Genomic DNA, 17,684 nt, shown 5'->3' on the forward strand with positions numbered 1-17,684 from the left:
CATTTAACATTTCAGGGGGGAAAACAGCCACTTGAATAATTCAGGGGGAAAAGTGCTATAAGTATATAACTCATAGGGAAAAAGTGTCATTTTCTCTAATTATAAATATATTTTTTAAAATTTATGAACATAGAGTTGTGAACATAATTATGAATATATATAATTTTGTAATTATGAATATAGAGATTCAATAATTGTGAACATATAGTTCAGTAATTATGAACATAGAGTTCTGTGATTGTGAATATAGACTTCAATAATTATGAATATATAGTTTTATAATTATAAATATATAGTTCAGTAATTATGAACATAGAATCGTGTCCACCTTACAAGGTGGACACGGTTCCACAGCATAACGATTGCTCTTTATGCACTTGGGTGGATGGATTAATAGATAATACAGCAAAAAAAAAGGGTAACACTTGTGTGACCCCGTCTCACGAGTCTCAATCCGTGAAAGGGTCGAATATTTGATTAATGGGACAAATCTTTGATTAATTGGTCGGATCTTTGACATCATTAATCAAATATCCAACCGGTCTTACAGATTGAGACCCGTGAAATGGTCTCACACAAGTTTTTGCCTTAAATAAAAACTAAAAATTGTAATACAGTACTATTAAAACAAAACAAAACAAAACAGAAAAGAAAAAAAAAAACAAAAACAAAAGCAAAAAAAAATAAAAAAACAAAAAAACAAAAAACAAAAACAAAACAAAACAAAAAAAAAAAAAAAAAAAAAACACCGATTCAAGTCCACCTTAATGTTCACAATTTGTACACTACGAACACACAATGTTAACATATATGTAATTGATTACTTTGTTTTGTATTCACAGATTCTTTTTAAATACTGCAATCACACAATATTAACATATTAGGATTTAATGACCATGCATTGTATTCAAAAATTCTCTTCTACCGTTGTGATGTGTTTTGACTTATAAACATAATTTATATTCTAGAAGTTCACAATTTCAATAATAAAAATACACAATAAAAGTCAAATAGGTCATCGAACTGCACACAATAATCCAATTAGGCCACTGAACCTACAAAAAACAACAATTAGGTCCCTAAACTAACCAATTTCATGCTACTGAACCCAAAATTGGGTCCCTAAACTAACCAATCTCACGTCATTAATCCAATTTACAAGTTTTGCAAGTTAGTAACAAGGACCCCAAATTTAAAATTTAAAAAAAAAAAAAAAAAAAAAAAAAAAAAAAAAAAAAAAAAAAACACACACACACACACATCTCCAGCTCTGGCCCCGGAGACATCTCTGGCAAGAAGCTTCGTCTCCATGATCATAGACGAAGAGTCTCTTCGTCTCCACGGCCGATCTTCGTCACGAAGAAAGTTTCTTCGTCTCTGACAGAGATGTGTTTTTTTTTTTAAATAATTATTTTTAAATATAATTTTTTAAAAAAATATTTTAAATTTAGGATTACTTATTACTAACCTACAAAACCTATAAATTAGACTAATTGCATAAAATTGATTAGTTTAGAGACTCAATTGTTATTTTTTTAAGTCAGTGACCTAATTGCATTATTGTATGCGGTTGGATAACATATTTGATTCCTTTAGATATCGTTTAGGACCACCATGGTCCACCTTGCAATATAAACCTTGGTCCCTAGAATAACAACTCCCGATTCTATAAGAAAAAATTGCTGCAGAGCGGAAAGCATTAAAAAACAGACTAAAGAAAGATGAAACATGAGATGTTCAATCCAAACAACTTCAATCGTCTGACAGTACATTTGTTGTTCGATATATTAGAATTCCTATTAAGAGGATATCTAACCTCAGTAATTTAATTTTGCAAACTACTACTTAACTAATAATCTAATTCTAACAAGCACCACTATTGGTCTCCTAATATGCAGGCAATACATTGGCAGACATGTAAGGTGAAATGCAGCCTTGAACCTGAAGAAAACCCAATAATTGAATTAGAGTCTAAAAAGTTGAAAATATAAATGCTTAGCATGGAAACTAGAAACTTGTATAATTTTTTAGAGCATCAAGAAGGGGTTTACTTCTATGAATATAATGAACCTTTCTGGATGGAGAAGGCAGAGAGAAGAGTTCAAGTTATCTATTTATCTTTGACCTAATATATAAAACTAAAGCAACTAGACCATCTCTTTTCTAGTTAATAGTTTTGTCATTACAGCATAATTCTTTGGCCATCCGAATTACAGTGTTTGGTTGGAGGGAATAACAATTCCACCGAATTGCAATTCCCTCATTTTGTTGAATTGCAATTCATATCCTCCCCAATATGAATTGCAATTCAATGGGGAAAGGAAAGGGAAAAAGGAAGAAAAAGCCTTTTTTACCCTTTATTATTAGTAGTATTATTATTACACAAGGACATTTTTTAGTCTTTATACTACTTCCTTTCTCATTCCCAATAATTCTATGCCCCCCTACCAAACAATGTAATTAGAATTCCTACTTTATTCCCACCTTATTCTTTTCCCACCGAATTACAATTCCTTTCCCCCCTAATTCCTTCCTTTCAACTAAACGCCCTGTTAAAAAGCCATGCTAGGTTAGGTTGTTGTGCATCACAAACATCCATGTAGACGGAGGCATTAAAGAAATTTCCATCCAACACAAACTCGGTGGATTGAAAATTCCAATTCCACCAAAAGGTCTTTCCATATTTTGTGTGCCTAACAATTACCCAATGTCGTCTTATATCTCCTCTTTATTTTCAATTTTTGGGTAGGAACTCTAGTCATATTTTCTCAGGCAAAGTGCAAAAGGCTAGAAATGAAATCAAAAGATCTACAAGACCAGCTAGAAACCGATATTCATAATAGGAAGGAAAACTCACTTGCAATAAAGAAGTAGGAATTTCAATAAAACCCTGCAGCAAAAGATCAACCTTTTCCAGACTGTCCAATGGCACAGGAGTAATTAAATAGATGACCTGCCTGGTGGTGTCAATGCCTCTCACAATTCCTAATTCATTATTAACAAAGAGGAAAAACCAATTTCATATTAAATTTATCAGGACCAAGAATTAAGATTGAAATGCAACAGTCACTTAGAAGTAGATATAGTAAACAGTTGATCCCAGAATTTAAATGGGTCAAGGATCAATATCAGTAATTTACTCTTTCCACTGCATATAAGAAAATTGGCTAACTCCCTAAAGCAAGATAAGTTTTGCAGTAACACACCTAAACCAACACAGTGAGGCATATCTTCAGGGCTAACGGCCAAGCCAACAATTGTTGCATTCAAGCTGTAGAAAACCTCATCCTTGGGTACCTAGCAACAATATTTTGTGTCATCAGAGAAGTTTTTATCCTCACTTATCTCTCTTAATAACTCTCTTATGAATTATGCAAACTTGTTCATCAAATGATCAAAGATAATGCGAAAAAGATACGAAAAATCCATTGAACTGAAAGAGAGTTCAGCATACTTCCAGGTCAGTTTCTTGATCAGTCATAGCAAAATAACATGTTTATTAGTAGCAGAACCAACCTGGCAGTGAAGGTGCTTAATTTTGACACTTGATATAGATATCTCATATGGAGGATGTGCAGCTAATGCATGAGCTAGTTCCTTGGATGTAGTGATATTAGCATCATTTGGAAAACATTGTCTAAAATAAGCTATGATACGAAGGTCCCTCAGAAGTCGTGCATCCTTCTGCACCAGAATCCTAAAAGTAGCGTAAAAACATGAGGAAAGCAGATACTTGATGAAGCTATAGCTCTCCTGCAAACTAAGTTTGGGTTGTTTGTAGAAATAATAGCATATTAATGTGAAAGAGCATAAAAATACTAAAACAATCAGCAACAAAAAGTTCCCTAAAATTTAGAGAATATGCATTTTCTGGTTAAAGTAGAGAGGCAGCTTTCTAAACAGAACATTACAGTTTGCAAGTCAAAGTGGTACTAACGTATTAATTTGAGACTAAAAGTAGCACATACGATCTTCGTGAAGAGTCCTGACGGGCTGAATTGATTTCAATTAGGTTTGTCACTGGAGCTTCCCCTTCATCTAGCCAAAATGCCCCCGGTGGTAGATTCTTGCTCTCAGCAGATATGCGAATCTTGACAACATGACTAGGAGAAATATATTTCAAGATATCCACAAGTATTTCATAGCCAATGCCTAACATGCAAGGAAAACAAAATGATACTTGAATATTTCAATTGTATATCAAGCAAAAATAATGAACTGAAAATAAAATTTTCTTTAAAACAAACAAACAAACCTTTTACCCAGCCAGGGGTATTAATCACAATGGGCATTTCTGCATTAGCAGGCTTTTCACTATTATTAAGCATGTAGTACTTTTTCTTATAATGATCATACAAGGCACATGCATATGTTAAGTAGAGTTTTGGGTCCCTTTTTGATGAAATATCGCCAAAGAAAAAGCATCTGAAAGAAAATTTTAAGGAAAAATTAGTAGGGAATTTTACAAATATACTAGAAGAATAGAAGATCATTTGTTTCAATTTGCACTAACAGTTGGAAACACAACTTGATGTGCAAGACATAAACCACATGCATCATTCAACTTTATGCCATATGAATACAAAATTCAGATGAAAATAATGTTTTCTTCACACACCATTAAAATCAGATATTCAAACTGCATGAAGAGCATTGGCATCTAGTTACAAAAATTATGTATGACACTGTGTGATATTTGGAAATGCCACCTCAAATGAAAAGAAAGCAAAAAAAAAAAAAAAAAAAAAAAAAAAAAAAAAAGTAAATTACTTTTCCTCCTTAGACATTGAGTATATGTTATTATAGCAGACCACAGAATTTGGTGCAAGTTTCTACAGCTAGACTGGGAAGACATCAGGCAAACATGAACTCTAATGTAGCCATTAAATCAACTTGATTTCACAACTTGCAAGGATGCTTTATCTGCAAATACTTCATTAAAGTGTCATTTTTTACCTTATTCCCCTTCCCCTTTTGGATTTAACAATCTTTTGTAATTTGCAACAAAGAATACTATCACAGGTTAACAAGGTAGTGTAAGATTTACTTGATAACAAAGCTGAGGGTGCATACCTCTCTGGTGTTTTAAGGCATGGAATTGTCAAATCTGATAAAGAAAGAAAAAAAAAAATTTATTAACACATCATGTCATAAAATGACAAACAGATTTTATTCAGAGAAAGCAAATAAAGAAGCTTCAGTTCAGATGCCAATTGCCAAAGGCCATTTATTTGCATACCAGCAGGTATTTTGTCAATTATTGTGAGTGATAGGAAACCAGGTGGAGTAAACTCTGTCTGCCCAACATCGGTATCCAAATAAGCCACTTTTCTATACCTGAAACTCCAAAAAAATAAATCAATATCAATGTTTATAGAATAAAAGCTAAAATCCTACCAAACCTATCACAATTTGACAATTATTACCCGTAAAAATTACAGAGTAAAAAATAAATTGTGAAGAGTTCTTTCAAAGGAAAATGGGAAGAAATAAAATTCCAAATATTTTTTAGCAAAAATTTTGCCTATTTCAATCCCAGCCTCTGCTTCCAAAAAGTAAAATCCTTTTGGTTAGACAACTTAACTGTTTAAAATATATGCAAGGAACTCAGTTCAATGCCAAATAGCAACTGTGTTAATCAAATGGAAGAGCACCCTATTTATAGATATTTGTATTCATATTTGATGTTTCACATGCAAGCTTAACAATTTCCTGATTATGTATAGCATAGGCCATTAGTATCCTTTCACTGAATTGATTACATCAAATATTCAATAAAGCTTAATAAAATGTTTATGCTTAAATTAAATGTCCAATTCATACAATAGTGGCAATAAGTATATACGGAGTAAATTTCAATCTATTTTACTTCACTTATACACAATGCATTAGAAGGTAAAACACGATTCATATTTTAATGTAATGACTAGTGGAGTAAAAAATAAAAAAATAAAAAAAAATAAAAAAAAAAGGGGGGGGACCTTTTGAGAAGAACATGAAGGAGGTGGCGGGAAAACGTAGTCTTGCCACAATTTTTGGGGCCGCAGATCAAGGAAACCGGTGGGGGTGAAGTAACAGAATCATAGGCTATGGTGTCGGCAGTATCGGACCATTCGTTGGGTATGATAATATCCGGTGATGGAATCTCATTTTCCAAAGCTGAAGCCATCCCTCTCTCTATTATCTCTCTCCTCAATGCATGTGCCCTCAGAGACAAAATCAAAATCTACAAAAATAACTCAGCAATCACTACAAATCAAACTTTACAGACGAAAGGAAGTATCGCTAACTACATTCTAGTACTGCAATGAGGTTTGGAGAAAGTATACAAAACTAATCAAACTAAACATCAACAAGTTGTGATAGACTGCAAGCAACATGGTTTGATATCATGTGAAGAGAAGAATACTTTATAAAAGCAAATTTGAAATCAAATAATCTATACTTTTAAAAATTTATTTCCAAAACTGCATTTGAAATTTAGCAGTAGCAATTTTTGAGTGTTAATTTAACACGAGTATTTAGTATCTCCAGAAAAGGTTTTTAAATATTCAAATGCCACTTTCAAGTTTTAAATGTTTTCTCATCCTACCTCTAATGGTGGCCTAAATAATGTCTGATAAATACAAAGCCTGCTCAAAATTTAAAGGAAAAAAGTAACAAACAATTTATCAAGAGTCACACAGAATGCAGAAATTTGAAGGGCATAGAAGAAGCTAGAGAATCATTATTAAACCCTAAACCAATTTGAAGCACATAATTTCCTACTACCGCGTTTTTTGTGAAAAATCAACCCATACCTTGGTTTGCTCAGACGCTAATCTATAGAGACTTTAGAAAGGTGCTGATATGTAGAGAGATGTCGCTGGAGGGGACGGGTTACTGGGTGTGAGAGGGTTTCAGCGAGTTCTACTATCTCTCCCCTCAATGCATTTGCACTAAGAAGTCAGAACAACGCGACATGCATGAGTGTTTACTGAACAGAGGGCACATTGATAGTGTGATACTTGGGAGTAGGGTTGCGAACGAGCTGAGCGGACGGGCTCAAGTGGCTCGAGCTCGGCTCCACTGTTCTATACATTTAAAAGATTGAGTAATTTTTTAAAAAATAAATGAGCAAATACCAATTTTAGTCCCACGAGTATTAGCAAAATGACAGTTTTGGTCCACATATTTAATTTGTACCAATTTTCATCTTTGACTATTATTTTAATACCAATTTTCATCCACAATTATTGTTTTGGTATCAAAATTCATCACCACGGTCACTCTTCCTTTTAAGACATACCGAAATCTAAAATTTTAAAGGGTATTTTCGTCAGTTTTAACTTAAGATCCAAATTTGAGCATAAATAAAGAGATTTAAGCCCTAAGATTGATCTCAATTCGCAATTCTCCTCCTCATCATACCTTAATTTGAGGAGGAACACTGCGAATTATGATCAATTTAGAGTTTAAATTCCTTTATTTATGCTTAAATTGGGCTCTTAATTTGAAAAATGCGAAAATACCCTTCATAATTTCATATTTCAACATGTCTCAACGAAAGGGGTGATCAGCGTGATAAATTTTGACACTAAAACAGTAGTTGTAGACCAAAATTGGTACTAAAACAATAATTGTGTATTAAAATTGGTAGGAATTAAACATGTGGACTAAAATTTTTTGCTAATACTCGTAGAACCAAAATTGGTATTTGCTCAATAAATTGACAAATGCATTTGATGGATTGATTAAATAAAAAAATGCATTAGACTTAATTTCCATATTCTTTTTTAAATTTATTTATGAAATTGAAAAAAAAAAAGGAAAATTATGTTGTGCATCCATGTACACTATGCATGGTGCACTCGGATGCAAAAACGATGTCGTTTTGTCTAAAAATGCACGTCCAACTTAAAAAAAAAAAAAAATCAGTTTTGATTCCCGTCAACAACATTATGTTGTGCATAATTTCTGAATGTATAGTTATAAATTTATGGATGTATAGTTATGCGATTCTGGATTTATAGTTATAATTTCTATGTTAAAATTTATATTCTAATATTATAAAATAGTGTAATATAATTCCTATTCTGTTCTATATACTATATATAATAACAAAATCCTGAACTTTAAATTCCCGCCCAATTCCTATAAAATCTCTCTGTCTAATAAAAATAAATTGTTTTCTATTTTCTTATTCGTACTATAATTCTAGGTTAAAATTTATATTCTAATATTATAAATCTATACTCTATATATACTATACTATATATAATAACAAAATCCTGAACTTTAAATTCCCGCCCAATTCCTAGAAAATCTCTCTGTCTAATAAAAATACATTGTTTTCTATTTTCATATTCGTACTATAATTCTAGGTTAAAATTTATATTCTAATATTATAAAATAGTGTAATACAATTCGTATTATAATATATTCTATATATAAAAACAAAATCCTAACTTTAACTTTCTGCCCAATTCCTAAAAATTCTCTCTTTCTAATAAAAATATATTATTTTGTATTTTCCTATTCGTACTATAATTCTAGGTTAAAATTATATTCTAATATTATAAAATAGTGTAAAACAATTCATGTTCTAATATATACCATATATAAAAACAAAATCCTAAAAAATATCTATTTCTAATAAAAATATATCGTTTTCTACATTCCTATTTGTACTATAATTCTAGGTTTAAATTCATATTCTAGTATTATAAAAAAAGTCCAATACAATTCATATTCTAATCTATAATATTCTATACTATATCTATACTATATTTATAAAAACAAAATCCTGAACTTTAACTTCCAGCCTAATTCCTAACAAATATCTCTTTCTAATAAAATATATTGTTTTATACTTTCATATGCGTACTATAATTCTAGGTTAAAATTCATATTCTAATATTATAAAATAGTGTAATACAATTACTATTTTAATCTATATCTATAGTCTATAGTATATATAAAAACAAAATCTTGAACTTTAACTTCCCGCACAATTCCTATAAAATCTCTATTTCTAATAAAATATATTGTTTTCTACTTTCCTATTCGTACTATAATTCTAGGTTTTTTTTTTTTGAAAGTAAACTGCTGCATATATTAATCAACCAAAGCCGAAACAAAAGCAGGAGGAATGTCCTCCCACACCATAGAGTTTGCCTGCCAAGAGGCTATCTGAGCTAAGGAATGAGCTATAACATTTAAATTATGGGGAATGTAAACAACAGAACAAGAAACTAATAAACTCATCAAGTCTTGACATGCTGAAACAGCTACACCATCATAAGAGCGAATCTCTGTCGCTGAATCATTAAGAGCGTGACACAGGTTCGAACAGTCTGACCGAAGCACGACTTCCGTAATCCCACGATCCCTAAGCCAGGATAAAGCCTCCTTACACGCATAAGCCTCCGCCATAAAGGGTCCCTGACATAACGGTAGAGGACCGTTTTTGGCTGCAATGAAACCGCCTCCTGCATCTTGTAAAACCAGGCTATACGCCCTATTCCCAGTCGCAGCCGCGTAGGCTGCATCGGAGGAACACCGCAGCGCATCATCGGACTGCCCAGCAGCGGCAGTTGCTGCCTCCGAAGCCTGCTGCAGAACCGGCGCAACCACAGCCGCACGCCATGCGTCGAGGGAAGCCATAGCCATCACATGCACTTGTCGGGGCCTTCCCACCTTAAATTCCCATACCGCCGAGTCCCGTTGCAACCAAATATGGTACATAATGGCCACCATAGTAGTAAAATGATTCTCATCAACTTTCCGCAACAAATACTCAAGCCATGCACCAAACCCATCTCCGACCGTACACTGCACCATTAAACCCGAAACATTCCATACACATAGAGCTGTCAAAACGGGTCAGCCCGTCCCATACGGGCTGGCCCGTCACGGGTTGAGAACATACTGGACGGGACGGGCCAGCCCGTTTTCATACGGGCTGGGAAAATCCCAACCCAGCCCGTTGGTTACGGGCTGACGGGCTAAACGGGCCAGCCCGTCAGCCCGTACGATTTTTTTTTTTTTAATATTTGCACTTATTTCAAATTATTCAATCTATTTATTTTATTGTTAATTTGATATACCTTATAATAAATAAATTACAATTTAACTCTAGAAATCTAGAATGACATACTTCCTAATTTCAACACAACAATGACAACATTCATGTCCAATTGTCCATTATTCCACATTCAAATCTTACAAGTTTTCAACACAATTTCAATGAAACATTTAAAGTGTTCAAGTTTCGCACTATCGCAAGACACACATGATCAAAAGTCCAAAATATTCAAGCATTCAAACATAATTTAAATTCAAAAGTCCATAAATGATAAATCCATTACAAGCCTTCCCAATAGCATCATCAATCATCATAACTCATTTACTCATAAGTTCATAACTGTAAAAAAAATAATAATAAAAAAAATAGTATTATAATAAATCAATAAATAAATATACAAATCTTAAAAAATTAAACTCTAAAGTCTAAACTCCTAAAGTACCTTTATCCACCAAGAACATTAGAAGCCTTTTGCCCTTCTCAATTGATAATTAGTTCACCCATACTAGGATCTCCACCATCTACATAAATTTATAAAATCAATCAATAAATCATTAGAAATTATAAGTATATATAATAAGTATTAACTATTAAATAGCGATTAAATAATAATAATAATAATGCATTAATACCTTCAGAATTAAATCCTAGCAACCAATTGCGAGTACAAATGAGCGCTTGAACATTTTCTGAGTCAAGGGAACATCTATACTTTGTCAAGACTCTTGAGCCAATGCTAAAAGCACTTTCACTAGCAACTGTAGTGATTGGAATGCTCAATATATCACAAGCCATTTTGGATAGACATGAAAATCTAGCTTGATGCTCTTTCCAATATTGTAGAACATCCATTTTCATGTTAGACTTAGGATCTAGCTTCCCCTCTTCGAGATATGTATCTAGCTCAGATTTTTTGATAACAACACTATTTTCACTAGAAAAATCTGTAAACTCCTACACAAATAACACAATTGCACAAATCACAATTAATTAATTAATTAAAACTTGAAAACATATTAAATAGAATTTGAAATAAATTTATTAAGTTTAAACACTTACTCCAAAGTAATTGATTTCTAGTGCATGAGAAGAATATGCTTGAACTTGTGAACAAGAAGTTGAAGTTGAAACCAAACTTATCCCATTATCATATTCCTTAAATAACTGATACATCTTTCTCTTAACAACATTCACCTTGTTTTCTCAACCAAGGGAATCAGACTTTTCATAACAAAAATTGATCAAATCAAACTTCAACCTAGGATCAAGAACAGCAGCAATAGAAAGAATAACACTGTAATCACTCCAATATTTTTCAAACTTCACTTTCATTCTTAATGCCATATCTTTAAGTATCAAATCATCACAATCTTCATGTATCTTCAACAAACATAAATTGAATACTAGTACTTGCAGCTTGATTCCATTTTCATTGATACTTCATTATTCTACATTCATTGATACTTCATCACACTGTCTAGCATGACATAAATTGAATTCCATCTAGTGGGGACATCTAACTTCAAGCCCACACTATCATCAATTCCTCCTACTTGCTCCACACACTTAGCAAACAATATTCTTCTTGCTTCAGATTGTTTTACATATTTGATACTTTCCCTAATTTTTTGAATACTAGTACTTGCAGCTTTCAACCCTTCTTGAACAATTAAATTCAAGATATGTGCAGAACACAGAATATGAAAGAACTCACCATCACACAACAAACTATTCTGCAAACACAAACGTTGTTTTAAAATATTTTGCATGCTATCATTTGCAGAAGCATTGTCCAAAGTCAAAGAGAATATTTTCTTATCAATTCCCCACTCTTTCAAAGAATCAAAACTGCCCCGGCTAACTGTATACCAGTGTGTGGAGGCTCCATTTTGCAAAAAGCAAGAATCTTGCTATTTAACTTCCAATTCCTATCCACAAAGTGAGCAGTAATACAAATATAACCTTCAACTGTATACGCAGTCCAACAATCAGAAGTTAAACAAATTCTTCTAGGAGACTTACTCAATTGTTGTTTTAACTCCATTTTCTTATCAAGATAAACATTCCATACATCATTCACTGCGGTATTTCTTGTATACTCATTCACATCCGGATTACAAATTTGAAGCATCTCTCTAACTCTTCTATATTCCACAAAAGAATATGGAAGGTTATGTTCAATAATAGCCATTGCCATAGTCTCCCGTAAAAGTTTGTGATCAAGCTGCCTAGATCTCAATTTTCCTTGTGCATCTAACATCATTGTCCCAATATTATGATACTTAGGAAGAGCAACACATTTTGAAATATGACTTAACATAGAAGATGTTCCATACTTAATGCCACCAATAGTATATTCCTTTCCACAATCATTACAATTAGCCTTTTCTTTACCATCAACTAGTACAGGATTTTTAGTAAATGACTTCCAAACATCAGAAGTAGTGGATTTAGCTTTAGCTTTTTTACGCTTAGGCTCTTCAGGATTAGGTTGTTCAATTTCTTGGATAGGAGATGTAGGCTCTTGAGAACTAGGCATCTCGGGGTCTAAATCAAATTCATCATTATTACCAATCGTACTAGCTGTATAATTCACACTAGGAGAAGTCATTTTGCTGCAAATTGCAAAAGATTCACATTTTAATTACAATTTACAAACATTATTAATTAATTATATATTTATATTTTATACTCACATGTAGTTTTAACAAATCAACAACTCAATTACTCAACATACAACAACAAATACATCAAACAATTAAACTATTGAACAATAACATCATTACATCAAGATTCAACATTCAAGAATAACAATACATTTAGGGGGCGTTTGGTTCAGGTTATATAATATAACCAAGGGAATGTGACATTCCAAAGTTCACATAACAGTGTTTGGTTCATATTATCTTAGGGAATGTAACATTCCCAAGGAATGTCACATTCCCTCCACATAGGATTTTGAAGGGAATGTGATTCCCTTCAAAATCTTAGGTAATGTAAGATAACTTTGGTTATGTTAGTTTATTATATATATATATATATATATATATATATATAATTATTTTTGTAATTATATATTTTTTAATTTTTATTATGTTATGTTAGCATATAAAATAATTTTGTTTCTCAAGTTCAAAATTTTAGAGTTAATATTTTAAAATCATGTAATTATATATGATACCGTTATCTTATTTATTTATTTTAATTTTTAAATTTATTAAAATATATGAAAATATGTTAAGGATATTATAGTGTGTATAAAAGATAACCCTAAACCAAACATGACTATATTACATACCCTAATTTTAACCAAACACAGGAATCTAACATTCCCAGTAATCTAACATTCCCAGCAATCTAACATTCCCTAAGGTAATCTGACATTCCGTGAACCAAACGGCCCCTTTAAACTTTTAAACTATTCAACAAATGAACAATAACATTATAACAAATTAACAATTAAATAAAATATTAATTAATTAATTAATAAAAACATACCTTGAAGCAGTGAAGGCACAAGGCAGTGAAGGCACTCGGCAGTGACTCTGTGAGCACTGAGTACTGAGCAGTCCGTGGTCCGGTCACCGGTGGTCGGCCGTCGGCAAGGACCGGAGGAGCTGTCGTCAGTCGTCGACGCGAGGAGCCGAGGAGTTGTCGTCAGTCGTCCGAAGGTCGCGGCTCGCGGTCGCGTCGTCCGGCGTCTTCCGTCGGTCGAGGCGGAGGGCGGAGGCGGACTGGCGGAGGGCGAGCGGGATTGAGGCGGAGGTCTGAGGTCTCACTGTCTCTCTATCTAACTGAATGAAGGATTGAAGAATTGAAGGGAATGAGTGAATGAGTCGCGATGTTTAGCAGTGAATGAGTCGCGATGTTTAGCAGTGAATGAGTCGCGATGTTCAGCAGTTTAGGCATTTAGGGTTCCAGTGTTCCACTTAGACAACATATAATTTTTTTTTTTTAAAGGGCACGGGCCGGGTTACCCGTGTAACCCACGGGTTCAACCCGTTTAACCCGTGTCCAACACGGGTTAAACGGGACGGGTTGGGATTTCTCCAACCCAACCCGTCCAAATTTACGGGTAAACGGGCCCAACCCGACGGGTTGGGCCCGTTTTGACAGCTCTACATACACATTTAGAATAATCACATTGTACCAAAGAATGTTGATGGGGAATATACACCGGCCATACGGGTCGACCTTCTGACCCGGCCGTCCTGCCCGGTCGTGTACGCAAACGGGCACTTGCCCGTTTGCCCGATCAGTCCCTTAGCAGGGGCGCCTCCGGAAGGCCCCCGAGCTCTCGACCGGAAACCGGGATGTATAGCCGCCCGGGATATGAGCCTGACAACAGCAGAAGCCTCGCACCACGTGTACGGTCGCATGCCTGCCTCCCCTCCACCCGGTGCATGCGCGCCAAGTGTCCGACATGCCGGGGGACCGGGCACAGCTCCCTAGGACCCTTATAAATACTGCATTAAATGCTAGAGAGAAGGACTTTTGGATTAGGTGACTTACTAGATTAAAGAGGATCCCGGTCATCATATACGATCGGTCTGTCTGTAACTCTATTGTAACCTACACGTATCAATACACAGCGATTTTATCCACATCATTTGGCGCCGTCTGTGGGGACCGGTACAAAATCCGTGCGTTACTACCGATCCTCCTCACATGTATCCCTTCATGGACTTCCTCAACGCCGGCGGGGACGCCGACGACACCCAGCCTGACCTACGGGCCCATCTGAATGCCCGGATGGACCTGAACCAGCCGCCAGAAGGAGCATTCCAGCCTCCGGAGCCGGTCAACATGGGACCAACGAAGCCGCTTACAGGGATATCCCGATGCAAGCTACGTATCAAGCTCCGGGATTCTTCCCGGGGAATATGGACCCGGCGTACCAGTGGTGGGCCAACGCTCCGCGTTTTTACCCCCCGGCATACCCGCAGCCGCAGATGCCCGGGGTATACCCTCTGCAAATGTACAGCCCAGTCCACAACTACCGGATCGTTCCCCTTGCCTTCGGCCCGGGGGCGAGCGAGCATGACGGGGCACAGTCACACCAAGGACCGCCGAACGCCCCTCCCGAGGCCCCGCAGACCCAGCGCCGCCCGGCCCGCTCACGCCTCGGTTTGATCGACCGTTCAGCAGAACATGCTCCCCGAACAAGTGCCTTCGACAGGCTGCAGCCGACGAGTTCCCCCCGGCGGAATCGTCCGGGCGGTAGAAGGGCGTCCCTCGACAGGTCGGCATCCAGCCGCGGCGCGGACTCGGACGAAGTGAGCTCTTCCCGGAGTCACCACCGTCGCGACACCCGGCTGAATACGACGGCCGGCGTCCCGCGCGAGGTCATGGAACAGGTCCGACAGGAGTTCAACCGCTGGAAGCAGGAACAAACGGCACAAGTCCCGAGTCTCGACACCGCGCTATTGCGAACGCCGTTCTCCAGTGAAATCATGCAGCAGCAGTACCCGATCGACCTCCGAGTCCCGGGGGTAAGGGAATATTCGGGAAAAACGGACCCAGAAGAGCACGTCAACTCCTTCTACGGAAACATGATAATGCTGGGCGTGTTCGACGCTGTCATCTGCCGTGCGTTCTTTTCAACGCTCTCGGGAAGAGCGGCCGAGTGGTTCAAGTCCCTTGAACCGGGCTCCATAACGTGCTTTGCCGACTTATCAACCAAATTTATCCGACGCTTCGCAACGTCTCGGACCGTTCGGAAGCACTTCACGCACCTTGAAGCCGCCAAGCAGCTAGAAGGAGAATCGTTAACCGACTTCCTGGTCAAATGGAAGAATGTCATCGGCGAAGTCGAGCCAATGGACGACAGGACAACCATCAACGTCCTACACTACTCCCTACGAGCGGGGACCCTGTATCAGGACTTCATAGTCCACCCGCCACAATCGTACGACGAAGCCATTCGAAGAGTCACCGACTACGCGAACGCAATGGAGGCAAATTCCGCAAAGCGACGCCAAGAGACGGGATCCACCCGGCGAGACACTCGCCCCGACCAGAAGCGCGGAGACCGTCAACAAGCCCCCCGGGACCTGACCAGGCTCACCCGCCCGGTAACGGAGGTCCTCGATTATGCCCAAGGTTGCAATCTGATCCAGCTACCCGAGCCTGGACATGCAACCTCCCGCTACAGTCCGGGAGGTACAGCAGCTGACCGGGAGACTAGCCGCACTCAGCCGTTTCCTCTCTAAACTCGCCGAGCGGGCGTTGCCCTTCTTCAAAACGTTGAGGAAGATAAGCGCCTTCAAGTGGGATCAAGAATGCCAGGACGCGTTCGAGCAACTGAAGGAGTATCTCATGTCCCCGGTCGTGCTATCGAAACCAGAGCCCGGTGAAGACCTGGACGTCTACTTGGGGGCGTCCGACCGAGCAGTCAGCGCGGTCCTTTGCCGAACTGACGAGAACAACATCCAGAGACCAGTGTATTATGTCAGCCACGCCCTAAACGGGGCGGAAACGAGGTACTCCAGGTTGGAAAAGGTCGTGTTTGCCCTGTACATGGCCGCCAAAAAGCTCACCCCGTACTTTCAAGGCCGAACAGTCCGAGTACTCACCGACCAACCCATTGGGTCTGTCCTCCGGAGCTCCAGCTCATCCGGCCGACTAGTCAAGTGGGCCTTAATGCTAACGCAGTTCGCCCTAGAATACAAACCCCGACCGGCGATCAAAGGCCAGGCGCTAGCAGACTTCGTAGTGGAATGTACGGCCAGGGAAGCTAGCACGATGATACAGCCGAGCCCGGACGACGCATGGTGGGAACTGGCAATCGACGGCTCAAGCAACAAAAGAGGAGCGGGCGGAGGTGTAGTCATCACTAGCCCAGAGGGGTTCAAGTTGTACCACGCCCTGATATTTTCTTTCTCCCCCACCAACAACGAGGCTGAATACGAAGCGTTCATCGCCGGCCTCCGATATGTCAAGAAGCTCGGGGCACAGTACGTCCGGGCTAGAACGGACTCCGCTTTGGTGGTCGGGCAAGTTCTAGGAAACTTCGAAGCAAACGGAGACCGGCTGGTGCAGTATAGGAACCAGGTGTTGGCGATCCTTGCGGAGTTCAAAGGCCACACGGTCGAGCACGTCGCCCGGGCGGATAATGTGGACGCGGACGTCCTATCCAAACTCGCTCAAGAAGCCCCCGAACACATTTCCAGAATAGCCCGTATTGAAGAAATGACCCATGCCGCCATTGACGCCCTGGAAGTCGCCCCGGTAGCCCCGACGGAAGAAGATTGGATCGCAGACCTGATGCGATACTTAACCGACAACCGACTCCCCGACGACACAGAAAGAGCCAGAAAGGTTAAGCTGAGAGCGCCCCGCTTCCAGGTGGTGGACGGCCGCCTTTACCGGCGATCATACGGCGGCCCGCTGATGAGGTGCCTCAACGGATTCGAGGCCGATCTAGTAATGACCGAGCTCCACTCGGGGATTTGCTCGGCGCACCAGGGCGGCAAGGCTTTGGCAAGAAGGATTATGCTCATAGGGTACTACTGGCCATCAATATAACTCGACTGCAAGAGGGTGGCCCGGGAGTGCGAGGCGTGCCAAGTCTTCGCCAAAGTTCCAGGTCGACCGGCCACCTTTTACCAGCCCGTCA

General features: G+C 38.1%; 2 protein-coding genes across 2 annotated transcripts; one reads left to right on the forward strand and one right to left on the reverse strand.

The window, feature by feature from the left end:
• Positions 1-1,705: 1,705 nt before the first annotated feature.
• LOC109191157 (polynucleotide 5'-hydroxyl-kinase NOL9) lies at positions 1,706-7,067 on the reverse strand. The gene is made up of 10 exons (XM_019341739.1): positions 6,801-7,067; positions 5,982-6,226; positions 5,240-5,337; positions 5,074-5,107; positions 4,256-4,425; positions 3,969-4,152; positions 3,517-3,697; positions 3,207-3,297; positions 2,858-2,985; positions 1,706-1,941 (listed from the first exon to the last, which is right to left on the reverse strand). Exons 2-10 carry the CDS (start codon positions 6,167-6,169, stop codon positions 1,888-1,890), a joined length of 1,128 nt encoding a protein of 375 aa, XP_019197284.1. The 5' UTR covers positions 6,170-6,226; positions 6,801-7,067; the 3' UTR covers positions 1,706-1,887.
• Positions 7,068-16,384: 9,317 nt separating this feature from the next.
• Positions 16,385-17,593, forward strand: LOC109191107. The gene has a single exon (XM_019341675.1). The coding sequence runs from the start codon at positions 16,385-16,387 to the stop codon at positions 17,591-17,593; it is 1,209 nt and encodes a 402-aa protein (XP_019197220.1).
• Positions 17,594-17,684: the final 91 nt, after the last annotated feature.

The sequence above is a fragment of the Ipomoea nil genome, unplaced genomic scaffold, assembly GCF_001879475.1.
Source record: "Ipomoea nil cultivar Tokyo-kokei standard unplaced genomic scaffold, Asagao_1.1 scaffold1617, whole genome shotgun sequence".
In the NCBI taxonomy this organism is placed as follows: Eukaryota; Viridiplantae; Streptophyta; class Magnoliopsida; order Solanales; family Convolvulaceae; genus Ipomoea; species Ipomoea nil.